General features: G+C 54.9%; 2 protein-coding genes across 2 annotated transcripts in view; both read left to right on the top strand.

The window, feature by feature from the left end:
• Positions 1-2,726: 2,726 nt before the first annotated feature.
• On the top strand, positions 2,727-7,477 carry LOC123382211 (basic proline-rich protein-like; the record flags this gene model as incomplete). The annotated part of the gene is made up of 5 exons (XM_045045820.1): positions 2,727-3,300; positions 3,820-3,936; positions 4,086-4,244; positions 4,896-5,111; positions 5,481-7,477. Coding segments are annotated over 5 exons (1,464 nt in total), but the record flags the coding sequence as incomplete, so codon positions are not given.
• Positions 7,478-14,373: 6,896 nt separating this feature from the next.
• The window catches only part of JPH3 (junctophilin 3), a 77,607-nt gene continuing 74,739 nt past the window's right edge, over positions 14,374-17,241 (top strand). The window contains 1 exon segment of the mRNA XM_003998322.6: positions 14,374-15,228. Within this exon segment, the coding sequence (XP_003998371.2) occupies positions 14,847-15,228 (382 nt within the window). The 5' untranslated portion in view covers positions 14,374-14,846.

A 17,241-nucleotide genomic window follows, 5' to 3' on the forward strand; every position in this document is an offset into this window, starting at 1 on the left:
GTAATGGGGGGAGCACAGGTCCTACTGCAGCTCAGAGAGGAGGCACCTGCTGGGCGGGGATCCCTGGAGAGGGGGGTTTATGGTGAGTCCTGGGAGCAGTGAGTGTTCCTGCGCACACATTTCAGAACACACGGACTATGGCCCCGAACTGGAAACAACCCAAGTGTCCAATAACAGTGGAATGGACATCCAGACCATGGAATATTGTACAGCCAAGGGGACAAAGGACCCCAGAGACACACAACCACGTGGATGAGCCTCGAGCATAATTTCGGACAAAAAAGTATGAGTCTAGTCCAATTCCAGTCGCATAAAATTCAACAAGAGGCAAAATGAAACTACAGTGTTTCAGGATACAGAGTCCCAGGTGGTAACAACAGAAGGGAAAAAAGGATGATCGTGTAAATTCGGATGGATGGTTCCGTCCCACAGGAGGAGAGGGTTGTGACTGGGGAGGGGCACAAAATGGGTTTTGGGGTGGGAATAATGTTCAGTTCGTGGGCCTGGGTGGTTGATTGCTCATGGACATTTGCTGTCTAACCATTTATTAAATTATACAAATATGTGGCTCAACCACAGACAACAGGTCATCTTCCCCAGTGAGGGGACGTTGATGCACTTGAGACAGAGGAACATGGTTGTTACATGCCGTACTCTGCTGGCAGCTGCTTGGGTTCGTTTCTACTTGGGCAAGTGACTTGACCTGTCTAAGCCTCAGGTTTCCCCATCTGTAAAATGGGGATAATAACAGTAGCAGCCTCATAAAGTTGTTTTAGGATGAAATGTGATAGTGAACGTAAAGTGCTCAATACAGAGCCAGGCACAAAAATGTGGAAATTAGTCATCATCATCACCATCATCACTACCATCCTCCTCCTCATCACCACTATTATCACCATCATCATCACCATCACCATCATCATTATCACCATCACCATCATCACCATCACCATCACCATCACCACCATCATCACCATCACCACCATCATCACCATCATCATCACCATCACCATCACCATCACCACCACCATCATCACCATCACCACCATCATCACCATCACCACCATCATCACCATCACCACCGTCACCACCATCATCACCATCATCACCACCATCATCACCATCACCACCACCATTACCACCATCACCACCATCACCACCACCATCATCACCATCACCACCATCACCACCATCACCACCATCACCACCATCATCACCATCATCACCATCATCATCACCATCACCACCACCATCACCACCATCACCACCATCATCACCATCACTATCACCATCATCATCACCATCACCACCACCATCACCACCATCATCACCATCACCACCACCATCACCACCATCATCACCATCACTATCACCATCACCACTATCACCACCACCATCACCACCATCATCACCATCACCACCATCACCACCATCATCACCATCACTATCACCATCATCATCACCATCACCACCACCACCACCATCACCACCATCATCACCATCACTATCACCATCACCACCATCATCACCATCACCACCACCATCATCACCATCACCACCATCACCACCATCACCACCATCACCACCATCACCCCCATCATCACCATCATCACCACCATCATCACCATCACCACCACCATCACCACCATCACCACCATCACCCCCATCATCACCACCATCACCCCCATCATCACCATCACCACCACCATCACCACCATCACCACCATCATCACCATCACTATCACCATCATCATCACCATCACCACCACCATCACCACCATCATCACCATCACTATCACCATCACCACCATCATCACCACCATCATCACCACCATCACCATCACCACCACCATCATCACCATCACTATCACCATCATCATCACCATCACCACCACCACCACCATCACCACCATCATCACCATCACTATCACCATCACCACCATCATCACCATCACCACCATCACCACCATCATCACCATCATCACCACCACCACCATCACCACCACCATCACCACCATCACCACCATCACCACCATCATCACCATCACTATCACCATCATCATCACCGTCACCACCACCACCACCATCACCACCATCATCACCATCATCATCACCATCACCACCACCATCATCACCATCACCACCATCATCACCATCACCACCATCATCACCATCACCACCACCATCACCACCATCATCACCATCATCACCACCATTACCATCACCACCACCATCATCACCATCACTATCACCATCATCATCACCATCACCACCACCACCACCATCACCACCATCATCACCATCACTATCACCATCACCACCATCATCACCATCATCACCACCATCACCACCATCACCACCATCATCACCATCACCACCACCATCATCATCACCATCACCACCACCATCACCACCATCATCATCATCACTATCACCATCACCACCATCATCACCATCACCACCATCATCACCATCATCACCATCACTATCACCATCACCACCATCACCACCATCACCATCACCATCATCATCACCATCACCACCACCACCACCATCACCACCATCACCACCATCACCACCATCACCACCATCACCATCACCATCACCCACCATCACCACCATCATCACCATCATCACCATCACTATCACCATCATCATCACCATCACCACCACCACCACCATCACCACCATCATCACCATCACTATCACCATCATCACCATCATCACCATCACCACCATCACCACCACCATCATCACCATCACCACCATCACCACCATCACCACCATCACCACCATCACCCCCATCATCACCATCATCACCACCATCATCACCATCACCACCACCATCACCACCATCACCACCATCACCACCATCACCACCATCATCACCATCACTATCACCATCATCACCATCATCACCATCACCACCATCACCACCACCATCATCACCATCACCACCATCACCACCATCACCACCATCACCACCATCACCCCCATCATCACCATCATCACCACCATCATCACCATCACCACCACCATCATCATCACCATCACCACCATCATCACCATCACTATCACCATCATCATCACCATCACCACCACCATCACCACCATCATCACCATCACCATCACCACCACCATCATCACCATCACTATCACCATCATCATCACCATCACCACCACCACCATCACCACCATCATCACCATCACTATCACCATCACCACCATCATCACCATCACCACCATCACCACCATCATCACCATCATCACCACCACCACCATCACCACCACCATCACCACCATCACCACCATCACCACCATCATCACCATCACTATCACCATCATCATCACCATCACCACCACCACCACCATCACCACCATCATCACCATCATCATCACCATCACCACCACCATCATCACCATCACCACCATCATCACCATCACCACCATCATCACCATCACCACCACCATCACCACCATCATCACCATCATCACCACCATTACCATCACCACCACCATCATCACCATCACTATCACCATCATCATCACCATCACCACCACCACCACCATCACCACCATCATCACCATCACTATCACCATCACCACCATCATCACCATCATCACCACCATCACCACCATCACCACCATCATCACCATCACCACCACCATCATCATCACCATCACCACCACCATCACCACCATCATCATCATCACTATCACCATCACCACCATCATCACCATCACCACCATCATCACCATCATCACCATCATCACCATCACTATCACCATCACCACCATCACCACCATCACCATCATCATCACCATCACCACCACCACCACCATCACCACCATCACCACCACCACCACCATCACCACCATCATCACCATCACTATCACCATCACCACCATCACCACCACCACCACCACCACCACCACCACCATCATCACCATCATCATCACCATCACCACCATCATCACCACCATCACCATCATCATCACCATCACCACCACCATCACCACCATCATCACCATCACTATCAACATCACCACCATCACACCATCATCACCATCACTACCACCATCATCATCACCATCACCACCACCACCACCATCACCACCATCATCACCATCACTATCACCATCACCACCATCATCACCATCACCACCACCACCACCATCACCACCATCATCACCATCACTATCACCATCACCACCATCACCACCACCACCACCACCACCACCACCATCATCACCATCATCATCACCATCACCACCATCATCACCACCATCACCATCATCATCACCATCACCACCACCGTCACCACCATCATCACCATCACTATCACCATCACCACCATCATCACCATCATCAACCATCACCACCATCATCATCACCGGCATCACCATCAACACCATCGTCTCCACCACCTCCACCATTGCCACCACCATCACTGTCATCACCATCATCACCATCATCACCACCATCATCACCACCATCACCACCATCATCACCATCACTATCACCATCACCACCATCATCACCATCACTATCACCATCACCATCATCATCACCATCACCACCACCATCACCACCATCATCACCATCACCACCACCATCACCACCATCATCACCATCCTATCACCATCACCACCACCATCATCACCATCACCACCATCACCACCATCACCACCATCATCACCATCACTATCACCATCACCACCACCATCACCACCATCACCACCGTCACCACCATCATCACCATCACTATCACCATCACCACCATCATCACCATCACCGCCATCATCACCATCACTATCGCCATCACTATCACCATCACCACCATCATCACCACCATCACCACCATCATCACCATCACTATCACCATCACCACCGTCATCACCATCACCACCATCACCACCACCACCACCACTACCACCACCATCACCACCATCACCACCACCACCACCACTACCACCACCACCATCACCACCATCACCACCATCATCACCATCACCACCATCACCACCATCACTATCACCATCACCACCATCATCACCATCACCACCACCACCACCATCACCACCATCACCACCATCACCACAACCACCACCATCACCACCATCATCACCATCACTATCACCATCACCACCATCATCACCATCACCACCACCACCACCACTACCACCACCATCATCACCATCATCACCACCATCATCACCATCATCACTACCATCACCATCATCATCACCATCACCACCATCATCATCACCATCATCAACCATCACCACCATCATCATCACCGGCATCACCATCAACACCATCGTCTCCACCGCCTCCACCATCGCCACCACCATCACTGTCATCACCATCATCACCATCATCACCACCATCATCACCATCATCACCACCATCACCACCATCATCACCATCACCACCATCACCACCATCACCACCACCATCACCACCATCACCATATCATCACCATCACCACCACCATCATCACCACCACCACCATCACCACCACCACCATCACCACCATCACCACCATCATCACCATCACCACCACCATCATCACCACCACCACCATCACCACCACCACCACCATCACCACCATCACCACCATCACCACCATCATCACCATCACTATCACCACCACCACCACCACCACCACCATCACCACCATCACCACCATCATCACCATCACTATCACCATCACCACCACCATCATCACCATCACCACCATCACCACCATCATCATCACCATCACCACCACCACCACCATCACCACCAGCACCACCATCATCATCATCATTACTGTCACCATCCTCCTCATCATCACCACCTTCCTTATCACAGCCTCCCTTTTCTTCTTGCTAATCCATCCATATCACTTCTGTATTATCCTCATTTTCCTCTTCCTTCTTCTTCCCCCACCTCTCTCTTTTTCATTAGAAATTGAATGGCCAGGACAGTGCTCCCTGGCATCATAGACAGTTGTAGATCTTGGTAAATAAAGAAGTATAATCACGCCTACCATTTTTCAAAGCTCTTCCATTCTTAATTCCAAATCATCTGTCCCATCAATGGAACATCCCAATTTTTGCCTCGGAATGTGCTTCCTCCACTTGTGCTAGAAAGGCCAACCATGTCCTTTGCTTGCCATTGCAAGGCAAGCCCCCACTCCCTGACCACGGCTTATGGTCAGAAACGGTGCCTGACTCAAGCTGACCCTAGCTGAGTCTCACCAGGAATCTGGATCTATAGAGTCCAGTTTACTGACGGTCAGGAACTGAGAGCAAAGGAAAGAGCTGAGTGTGCAGACTGTGGAGAGCAGACACAGAGAGCAGTCAGGCGAGAGCAGAGACGGGGGGCCCAGGACAAGGGAGACACTTGGGTTCTGACTTTTCAGCCCTTGGCTTCTGTCTAGAGCCTGCTTTCACCTCTACCCCCAAGGCTGGAGAGATCTCTACTCTACCCCCAAGGCTGGAGAGGTCTCTACTCTACCCCCAAGGTTGAAGAGGTCTCTACTCTACCCCCAAGGTTGGGGAGGTCTCTACCCCCAAGGTTGGGGAGGTCTCTACTCTACCCCCAGGGTTGGAGAGGTCTCTATGTCTTCAACAACTGCCATGTTCCCATCCGTGCTGGCCTATTCGTTGCATACTATTTCTCTCTAAGTGGATCTCCCCTCACCTCCTTTCTTTTTTTAAAAACTTGGATGGATTTATCTTCAAAGAAAACTTTACATTAGTAATCTAAATAGAAAATCAGTGGCATGTGATACTCTCAGAAGGAGACTGTAAAAATTAATACAGCAAGTAAGAAATAAGAAAAGATACGTTTATATCTATTAAGTTGAAATTAAGTAGTGAGCTATACGTAAAAAAAACAAGCCTAATTAATTTACAAAGTGTTTCAGAAACTCAAATTAGAATCACAATGATATACCACTAAGGCACACTACATTGGCTAAACTTTTAAAGGCTGATAACACCAAGTGTTGGTGCGGACAGGAAGCAGCTGGAATCCTCGCCCTCTGTTGGGGGTGGGGGAGGGGGCTGCAAAGTGACCTGACCACTTTGGAGAACAGAATTCTAAAAATGAAATATACGCCTAGGCTAGCCCCCGGGAAATTCACTCCTAGGCATATGCCCAGGGGAGATGGGTGTCTGACAGAAGACACACATACAACAGTGCTCAGACCAGCTCCGCTCAAGACAACCCCCCGGGCTGGAAGCTCGGATTCTATCCACAGGAGAAGAGGGAAAGGAACTGTAGTATATTCGTGCAATGGAATCCTATACAGCACTGCAAAGAACAAAGTGCTGTTACCCAGAGCCCATCAGAGGAATCCGAGATATAATGTTGAACCAGAGAAGCAAGACACAAATGTATGAGTCCACGGATATGAGGTCCAAGGACAAGAACTAATCTATGGTGATGTAAGTCAGCATAGCTGTTCCCTGGCGGGGGCAGGGGTGGGGGGCGGATACTGTAGGAGGTACCTGAGGGAAACGCTCTGTATCTTGAAGTGGGCGGTGCTATTATCGCCCCTGTGCTTGTCACCTGCATGGGGGGGGGGGCAGGCAGAGAGAGCAGCGGCTGCAGTGACAGAGCACTACTGCTGCTGCTCCTGATGCCATCATTCCAGTGGCTGTGTCGGTGGGGGGGGGGGGGACGTCACAGGTCAGCAGGTGGCCACACGTCTGCTGGGAACCCAGACCGCTGCTTGCTGCAGGTTCGCTCGTTGGCCCTAACCTCTGGCTCCTCACCTGTAAAGTGGCGCCCACCCTACAGCGGACGTGTCTTGGAGGAGGTCGGGTTTTGGGGGCACTGAGCCCAGCTGGGAGAATGGCCGGGGATCCGGGTTCCTGGCACTCCAGCTGGGAGGACTGTTAGTTTGGATGAGTCTGGAAACAGCTGGAATTGGAATGCCTAGCTTGGAGAACCGATTCCTGGAGAATTGACTTGCGGATCTCGGGCAAGGCATTTACCGGCCCTCTGCCTCAGTTTCTTCATCTGAAACGTGGGGGTAACAACATCGCCTTGGAGTTGTCATGAGGAATAAATGAATTAACCACTGGCACTCTGTTAGCACCCCTGTTAGCCACTGCAGCACCCACTGCATTGCCGGGGACTAAGATGGCGGGGCGGGCAGCATAAGGAAAAAAAAAGAAAGAAAGAAAGACTCTCCCAGCAGGGGGTCTGAGACTACAATTGCAAAGCTCAGACTAGGTTTCTCAACTTTTCTCCTTAGCAGACTTTCGACTCTGGAGGTGGTCATCAACTAATCAAGAACAAAGGATTCTTCTGTATCATGTCCACGTGGATCCATCCCTGGGGATGGGATGCCTGCCCAGAGGGCCAGGCGCTGGCAGCGGGCAGCACCCCAGGAGGACATTCCCCTCAAAGTTCACCTGGCTCTTCTGGGGTCAAGCCCCGACGCTGGCACTTGCTAGCTATATGTCACCGTGGGCCAACTCGCTTTACCTGCCTGACCCTCAGTTTCCCCATCTTTAAGAAGAAAGAGATGGTCAGAGTCTGGATCCCAAAGGACTGGATCCCAGGCCAGGACTCAGATGAAATAAGGCATTCAAGGTCCCCCTCCCACCCAGGACTGGCATCGTTTTCTGCCTCTGGTCTGGGGAGAATCGGGAGCCCCAGCACAATCTCATGGGTGCCTCCAAGTGACCGCCATCTTGTATGGTAGGGCACACTTGGCCATACAAGTATGGGCAGGTGAAGTCCTACAATCAGGTGGTTTGGGAGGAGGACAGGGGGCACAGCACCCTCGGGGTCATCTCCGTTCCTGGGAATGACCACCCCTGAGGGGGCAAGGAATAACAGCTGTGAGTTATCGGGGACCAGTGAGGCAGTAGGGACCCCAAACCACCTTACTCACGTGGGCTGAGCCGTGTCCTCTTTGCCCCAGGCCTCCCTGCACATTAGGAACAGGCGTTGGTGCCATTTTACAGATGAGGAGGGAGGGGCACAGAGCCATGTGCCGGAAGCACAGAAGCACTGGTCTGGGCGCCACTGCTCCGTAACAAACCACCCCAAAACTTAGTGGCTTAAAACAGGGTGTTACGGACTGAATGCTCGTGCCTCCAATTCACGTATTGAAGCCCTAACCTCTAGCGAGGCTGTATTTGGGGTACGGAAGTACCAGAGGCTCAATGAGGTCATGAGGGTGGGACCCTCATCCCATTGGATTAGTGTCCTTATAAGAAGAGTCACCAGAGAGTTTTCTCATTCTCTCCCTTCCCACCCCACTGCCATGTGAGGACACAGTGAGCGGGCAGCCAGTCACCTGCAAGCCAGGAGGAGGGCTCCTCCCCGAACCTGAGCTCGGTTTCCAGCCTCCAGAGCTTCGAGAAATACATTCCCATTCCTGAAGCCGCTCAGTCTGTGGCAGTCTGCCACGGCAGCCTGAGCAGACGAGGACACAGGGCTCCGCGCGTTTCTCCTCTAAAGGAAAAGGTGGGGAGTGTTTTAGGCTTTATGGGCCATGCGGTTTCAGTCGAAACTATTCAACTTTGCCGCTGTAGTGTGAAAGCGGCTGTCGCCGTGTGTTTGCGGATGGTCACGGCTGGGCTCCAACCACACTTGGTCTCTGAAGACCAGCCTTTGGCCCCTGAGCTGTCGTTTGCATGCCCTCTGCCTGGCTTAACACAATAGCAATCATTTATTCTGTTCAGAAATTGAAATTATGATGGAGACGAGTGTCCACTGAGGGATGAGCAGCTAAAGAAAATGTGGTTCGCGTCTATAATGGAATATTACTAAGCCATAAAGAGGACATCTTGCCATTTGTGACAACATAGATGGACCTTGAGGGCATCTTGCTCCGTGAGATAAGCCAGACAGAGAAGGACAAGTACCATATGATCTCACCTCTATGTGGAATCCAAAAACAAAACAAAACAAAACAAACTCATCTCATAGATACAGAGAACCGATTGGTGGTGGCCTGAGGTGTGGGTGGGGGGTGGGCTGAATGGGTGAACGGACTCGAGAGGCACAGACTTCCAGCTCCAAAAGAAATGGGTCACAGAGATCTAATGAACAGCGTCATGGCCGTGGTTAATAATACTGCCATATTTCAAAGTCGCCAAGAGAATACATCTGAAAAGCTCTCATCCTAAGAGAGCGAAATGCCATTAACTATGTGTGGCCATGAGCGTTAACTAGACTTACTGGCCGTCCTGTGGGTACATATGTCAAATCGTTACGTCGTACCCCCGAGACTAATACCGTGTTGCATGGCATTGTACCTCAAGTTTTAAACACTGCAGTTACGGGGCGCCCAGGTGGCTCCGTCGGTGGAGCATCCGACTCGATTTCAGCTCAGGTCGCGATCTCATGGCTCGAGAGCTGGAGCCCTCAGGTTCTGTGCTTGGGATTCTCTCTCTCCCTCTCTCTCTCTCTGCCCCTCCCATGCTTGATCTCTTTCTTTCTCAAAATAAATAATCTTAAACAACAATTTTTAAAAGTTGCAATTACGACCAGGCATGACGAGGAAAGCCCCATGGGTGAGGTCCCTGCTCGGCGTGGCCACAGCTGGGGTGACCGGCCTGGAGCTGGCGGATGCCGGCCGTGGGCTGGGGTCCAGCTGCGGACATGGGCCGGAAGCCCCGTTTCTCTCCCTGGGTGCCCCTCCGTGGGCTGCACGGGCTTCCACGGTTTCAAGCACCAGCCCCTCAAGCACGGGGCAGAGGCCGTGTTGCCATGTACCTGACCTTCCAAGTGACGCTGTGTCACTTGGGCCGAACTCAGCAGCAGGAGGAGAGTCGAGGGCACACAGAACGGGGCATCCCAGGGTCCTGGCGAACATGGGCACAGCCAAAAAGACAAACAAAGGTCTGTCGCAGCTCAGTTCGTTGAGGGAACGAAACAGGCTTCTGTGGACGGAAGGGGGGGGCCTTTAAGATGGGGAGCCCAGGAGCCTTTCCGGATCTGAAATCGGAAAACTTGTGGCCGCGGGGAGAGGGAGCAGGCAGGGGAAAGGCAGGGCATGTGCCTGAAGGCCAGGAAGCTTCCAGGCTGGAAGACTAGTCAGCTTGGGTAGCAATCCTGCTCGGTCGCTCTGTTCCCTTCAGCCAGGCAGTTCACAGAGGCAGTCCCCAAGTCGGTCTTCCTGAAAGGTGAGTACAGAAGCCCAGGTCACCTGAGGAGTGCCCGCGAGGTCACTAAGGCAAGGTCCTCATCCCAGAGCCTGGTGCACAGAGCTGTGAAATTCTGCATGGTGCTATGGCTTTTGTTTTTATTTCTGGATTTTGTTTTGAAATTGCTGGGTGGTACTGTGTTTATAGCCTTAGAGAGTTTCCTCCAAAATGAAATCAATACCACCGGCCGTACTTTATGGGGGAATGATTTCCAAATTGCACAAAAGGAATGCCTCTAGGATCTGCATTTCAGAGAATATAAGGTCCATCACTGCTGGAGCTAAACGTGACCACGCCTGGGAGAGGAGGGAGGGGTGGTTAGGGGAGGTCAGAAACAGGGTCTGTTGGAATTGCTGGGGGGAAGGGTGTGCATGAGCCAGAGGCATAAGATGCCGACCAGTAATTGCTTGAAACCAGTCACCATTTCCAACAAGATCTCAGTTGCAATCCACTGCTTATGTGAGGAAGGGCTGCTGAATCGGCAAAAACCGGTTTGGAAATGAAATGGAAGAAAGCAAGTGCAGAGAGTACAAGGGGACAGCAATTCGATGTCAACGAGGTTTGGAGGGAGCAGGCACAAGGTTGGGCCCCCAGGTGGGAATCCACAACCTTCAAGGAGGGGCTGGACTCCTTAATAGCACCACCGTTTCCTTCTTCACTGCTTACTACGTGCTGGGGGTCAGGTCCTTGAATCCTCATGGCAACCGTATGGGAACTAGTATCTGCCCATTTTACAGATGAGAAAACTGAGCTCAGCAGTATTAAGTGACTGCCCAAACCACACAGCTGGCCAGCCCTGGCGGCAGGATTTGAGCCTGAATCTTTTTCTTTTTTTTCTTAAGTTATTTATTTAAGTTAAGTTATTTAAGTTATTTATTTATTTATTGAGAGAGAGAGAGAGAGACAGACAGACAGAGAGCACACGCCTGGGGCTTGATCTCATGAACAGTGAGATCATGACCTGAGCCAAAATCAAGAGTCAGATGCTTAACCAACTGAGCCACCCAGGCATCCTTTGAACCTGAACGTCTGCAGCCTGTTTGTCTACACGTTCACAATATGTAATTTTTCATTTACACCAAACAGCCCCGAGACACTACCTCTTTCCATTTAGATTAACAAAAGAAAATAAATGAAAACATAGTAGGAAGTCTGGTAACAACCAACGGGTGGCCAGGGCTGGGAGAGCCAGAAGGGGAAGGCACAGCAGGGCGAGGAGGGACCAGCTCCAACCCCTTTAAGCCCAAGATGTGCTCTACCCAACAATTCCACCCCTAGGCATCTAGAGAAACCTTCCAGGTAGCCAGGGAGGCAGACAGCAACCAGAGGCGCATTGAATCATTGTAATTGCAAATCACAAAGCAACACTGGAAACTCCCTAAATGCCCTTCTGCTTGTGGGGTGGATGAGGAGGTGACTGCTCTGAAGGCCAGGCCCTTAGAGCTTTAGGTGGGGTGTGGGGCTTTGGTGCCCAGGGCAAGACAGAAACTTGAGCTTGAACGCTGGGAGCCTTGGGGGGAGGGCGGCTAGTTTTCCAGCAGGAGCCTGTTTAGCCAAAGATGGGACCAGTGCAGGCACGAGAAGGTGTGAGCTGAGCCCCTGGCTGATTGGAAGGCTTCAAATCACGCCTCTTCCGTGGGCTTCATCTCCGGCTCCACCGCCTGGCTGGCAGTTTCTGTCTCCCTGCCGGCGGAGTCTCGGGCGCACTGCAATTAGCCCAGACCCCGAGCAATCTCCCCCCTCCCCCCGCAGCACTCGGGCAGCGGCGCTGCCGTTTGCCGCACACGTTCCGGGGGAGCTGGGAACCCGGCTCCTGCCTGCAGATTTATGGTCCAGGAAATGCATTTTAAATTGGTCCCAGGATACTCGGATCCAGGAATCAGACACCATCGCTTGGGGGTGGAGGTGGGGGGAGTATCTGTGGAGAAAGTAACGCCCTAGTGACAATCCTACTTTGCTCCCCCAAAGCGCAACCGCTCCCGGAGTTGGGGGCTACCTGTTGGCCAGGGAGCTGGGAAGGGACGGTATTTGGGTGTCTTTACTCCCAGACATGCGTGTGGCTCGACTTTCTGTTAATTTATGGGGAGGGGACATTCATCAACTACATGTTTTCTGGGGCAGCTGCCTCCCTTCCTCCCACATGTGGCCCCCAAACTGTCTGTAAGGAAGAAGGATGGATTATTTGTCCTAGGGGAAACCAACCACCTGTGGTCTGCCAAGAGCCTCTCCAGTGAAGCCAGGGACAGGTGTTGCAGATAGAAGCCAGGCGCCAGGGGCGAGGTGCAGGGTGGGAGAGAGGAAACGCGAAGGGCACCCCAGAACGCCCCAGGCCTGCTCTGCCAGGCTTCACCTCCCGACTCCCGGGAGGGGGCAGAGAGCGCCCTGGGTGCTGGGCGCCTTCCCGTTACGCAGTTCCTGTCCCTTTAAATCTAAGTCCCGGGAAAGGGGGGGGGTGCTGGGGCGACCTGTCTGGACCCCAATTTCCAGGCCGGCCCGGCAAGGGGGAAGCGGGGCGGGCGGGAGCGCCGCGTAGGGGGTGCGGGAGGGCGGGCGCCGGGGGTCCCCGCCCGCGCCCTGCGCTCTCCGCCCCGGCGCCGCAGCGCCCCTCTCCAGATCGCCCGCGCGCCGGGGGCAGGGGGCCGGTTCGGGCGCGCGCGGGTCGGGGTTGGGTGGGGCGGGCGCGCCGGCGGGAAGCTGGTGCGGGGGCGCGCGGGTGGGAGACGCTCGGGCAGCGGGCTGGGTCGGGGGCGGGTGGGGAGGTGCGCGGGCGGAGGGCCCGGTCGGGGGCGCGCAAGGGCGACTCGCGAGCCGAGGAGCCGGGGAGCCGGGACGGGGGCGCGCGGGCGCAGGAGGGGAGCGGATCGGGGGTGGGGGTGAGGGAGCGCCGGTGGGGTGCGGGGCGCGCGGGCAGGGTGTGGGCCGGGGGCGCGCGGGTCGGGGGCGCGGGTGTGGTGCGGGTGCGCGCGCCGCGCCGGCCCGAGCGCGCGAGCCGGGCCCGGAGCGCACGCCGCCGCCGCCGCCGCCCGCCCGCCCGCCCCGCCGCATTGCTGCTGCCGCCGCCGCCGCCGTCGCCGCCGCCGCCGCCGCCGCCCGGCCCGGCCCGCGGCCCCCAATATGGTGCAGCCGCCCGCGCCGCCGCCCGTGCCGCCGCCGCCCGCGGGCCCCGCCGCCGCCCTCGGGCGCCCGCAGCGCGGCAGCCGCAGGTGGGGGGCTGCGCCCCGGGCCTGAGCCGCCCGCCGTCTCCGCCCCGGCCTGCGCGGCCAGCCCGGCGGGCTCGCCTCCGAGGGGCACTTGCCGCTGAGGTGGAGCCGTTTGCACCAGACGCTCCTGCTCCTGCCCCCTCCCTCCCCCTCCCCTCCCCTCCCCCTCCCTCCTCCCCTCCGGTCCTGTCTCCAGCGGGAGCGCGAGACGCTGGTCAGGCTCCGCGGCGCAGCTCGAAAAGGAATAATCGCCCCCAATTGACTTAAATTCCGCCGAAGCCGGCGCCGCGGCCTCCCGCCGCCCGGGATCTGCTCGCTGTGTTTTTTCGCTTTCTCTATTCTTCCTTTAAAAAAAAAAAAAAAAAAAAAAAGCAAAACAAAACCAGCCAGCCAGCCAACCAAGAATCCGGTTTGTTGATCGCCTTGGTTTTTTTTTTTTTTTTTTTTTCACCGTTTGCGGGATTTGCAAACCGAGTTACATGCATGTCCAGTGGGGGTAGGTTTAATTTTGACGATGGAGGGTCCTACTGTGGAGGCTGGGAGGACGGCAAGGCGCACGGCCATGGCGTCTGCACCGGCCCCAAGGGCCAAGGCGAATACACCGGCTCGTGGAGCCACGGCTTCGAGGTGCTGGGCGTCTACACCTGGCCCAGCGGCAACACGTACCAGGGCACTTGGGCGCAGGGCAAGCGCCACGGCATCGGCCTGGAGAGCAAGGGGAAGTGGGTGTACAAGGGCGAGTGGACGCACGGATTTAAGGGGCGCTACGGGGTGCGGGAGTGCACGGGCAACGGGGCCAAGTACGAAGGGACCTGGAGCAACGGCCTGCAGGACGGCTATGGCACAGAGACCTACTCAGACGGAGGTAGGTGCCGCCCGGGGGTGGGGGGGGGGCCGGGCCAGGGGCTGAGGGGAGGAGGAGGAGGGACCTTCTTCTCTTGCCTCTTCTGTTTACCTCTGGGGAAGTTGAGCTTCTCCCTCCAGCGGGGGGGCCGTGAGCACCCGGGGCATTTCCCGGGGCTTCCTGGAGGCCACAGTTGCCCTGGCTACAGGTTGCCCCATGGCCTGGTGGGGGGACAGCGCCCCTGTGCCAGGGGAAGGGTACTGGGGGCTTTCCAGGAGCAGAGCCAGCCCCGGAGCCGTGGAGCTGAGTGGAGGGTCAGTGCATCATCCAAGCGCAGGCCAGAGACCTGCTGGAAAGGCCAGACTCGCCCCGGGCCCTGGGCTCACGGCCTCCTCTGGGACCCACCAAGGGCAGAGGGGAGCTGGGAGAGGGCCCCTCCCCCTTGCTGGCAGAGCTCCCTCAGTGCTGGCCTCCCGGAGTCGGGCCCCAGCTCTGCCTCTTGTTTTCCTGCGGTGCCGAGAGGCCTCCCTTAGTCCTCATGAACCCAAGCCAATGGAGAGGGAGCGATTGGGAGAGGAGCACAAACCCAAAGCAACACAACACGGCAATAAACTTCTAGGTGGTTGGACGCGGGCTAGCGCAGCCAGAGAGGCTGCTGGAGGGAGGGAGGAGGAGGCCCAGGAATCTCGCCTTCCAGTGGCTGAATCATTTTGCCGTTAGTTTAGGGAATGCTCTGTGCCTTCATTCTAACATGCCACCACATTCAGGGCCGAGCCCGCCCGCCTGTCCTGGCTGTAAGATGGTTTCCGTGCAGGGAGCCTCGGCCGGGGCTCCTTTGCAGCTGTGCCCCTGTCCCGGACACTCCGGTGTCCACTCCTCCTTGCATCCGACAGGCATGGAGCATTTTCTGTTCCTGGAAGCCAGACCCCGAACAAGCCAGCTCTCCAGATGCCCCCTTCCCCCACCTGGGAGCTTATCCTCAGAAGTGGCTCTGTGCCTCCCTCTTGGCGGCTTGCTAATTTTTCAGGCATGGATGCCTGGGAAAGGCGTGGGGCGCAGCGGTGACTTGTGTGCTTCTGCTGGGCATGGAAATCATGAACGGACGTGTGGTCTTCTCCCTGCCTGCTTGCTGCCTCCACATCTTAGGAAGCAGGCACTAGACACCTGCTCCCTGGCCACATCCAGGAGTGATGGAGGGCTGGAGAGTAATTATTATTTTGGCTTATGCAACTGAGAGGCAGGGTTCATCATTACTCAAAGGGGAGGAGGCGTGGGGGGCAGTTAATTATATAATGCTCCTGCCTGTCAAAGCCGTGCCCAGCCCCGTCCCAGGCGGCCTCTTTGCTGTTGTTGTTTTCAGGGAGCAGGTTGGAGAGCCTTCTGGACCCTGGAGTGCAGGGGCTGGACCGAGCAGACAGCCCTCTCCGGGTTCTAGGCCGTGTGTGTGCATGCGTGCGCGTGCGTGCGCGCGCCCGCGTGCACACGGCGAGGCTTGGGCAGCAGATGTGGGTGGCTGAGGTGGGCGGCTCAGCAGCCTGGCGCTCCCAGCTGGGCTCTTTGGGAGCCCAAGGGTAGTTGTCACCCTGGGGGCTCTGCCCATGCTGCTCTGCGGATCAGTCCCTCCAGAGGTGTTCCCAGCTGTGCCTGAGCCAGGAAAGCGGTTTCTAGGCCTCATATGGGAGCCTGGGGAGGAGAGGAGCCAAGCCCCTGTCTCTGTGGAACTCCCTGGAATATCTAAGAGTGAGGTCCAGCTCTCTAGGCTGCCCAGCTTCCCCAGACATCTTGGGTGGCCCACAGAAATCCGTTCTCCGTTCAACAGATATCTACTGAGCCCTTGCTATGAGCGGGTGCTCTGGGCTCTGGGAAACCAGCCGCGAGTGAAGCAGACAAAAATTGTTGCCCTCAGAGAGCTTCCACTCTAGAGGGAAAGGTGATGGTTCCATTGTGTTTACCGGGTGGGGGGGGGGGTGCGGGGAGGGGGAGAGGATCTGATGCTGTGGCTGGCCGTGAGTTTAGGGTTCAATGTGTTGATGT

The sequence above is a fragment of the Felis catus genome, chromosome E2 (genome assembly GCF_018350175.1).
Source record: "Felis catus isolate Fca126 chromosome E2, F.catus_Fca126_mat1.0, whole genome shotgun sequence".
Classification (NCBI taxonomy): domain Eukaryota; kingdom Metazoa; phylum Chordata; class Mammalia; order Carnivora; family Felidae; genus Felis; species Felis catus.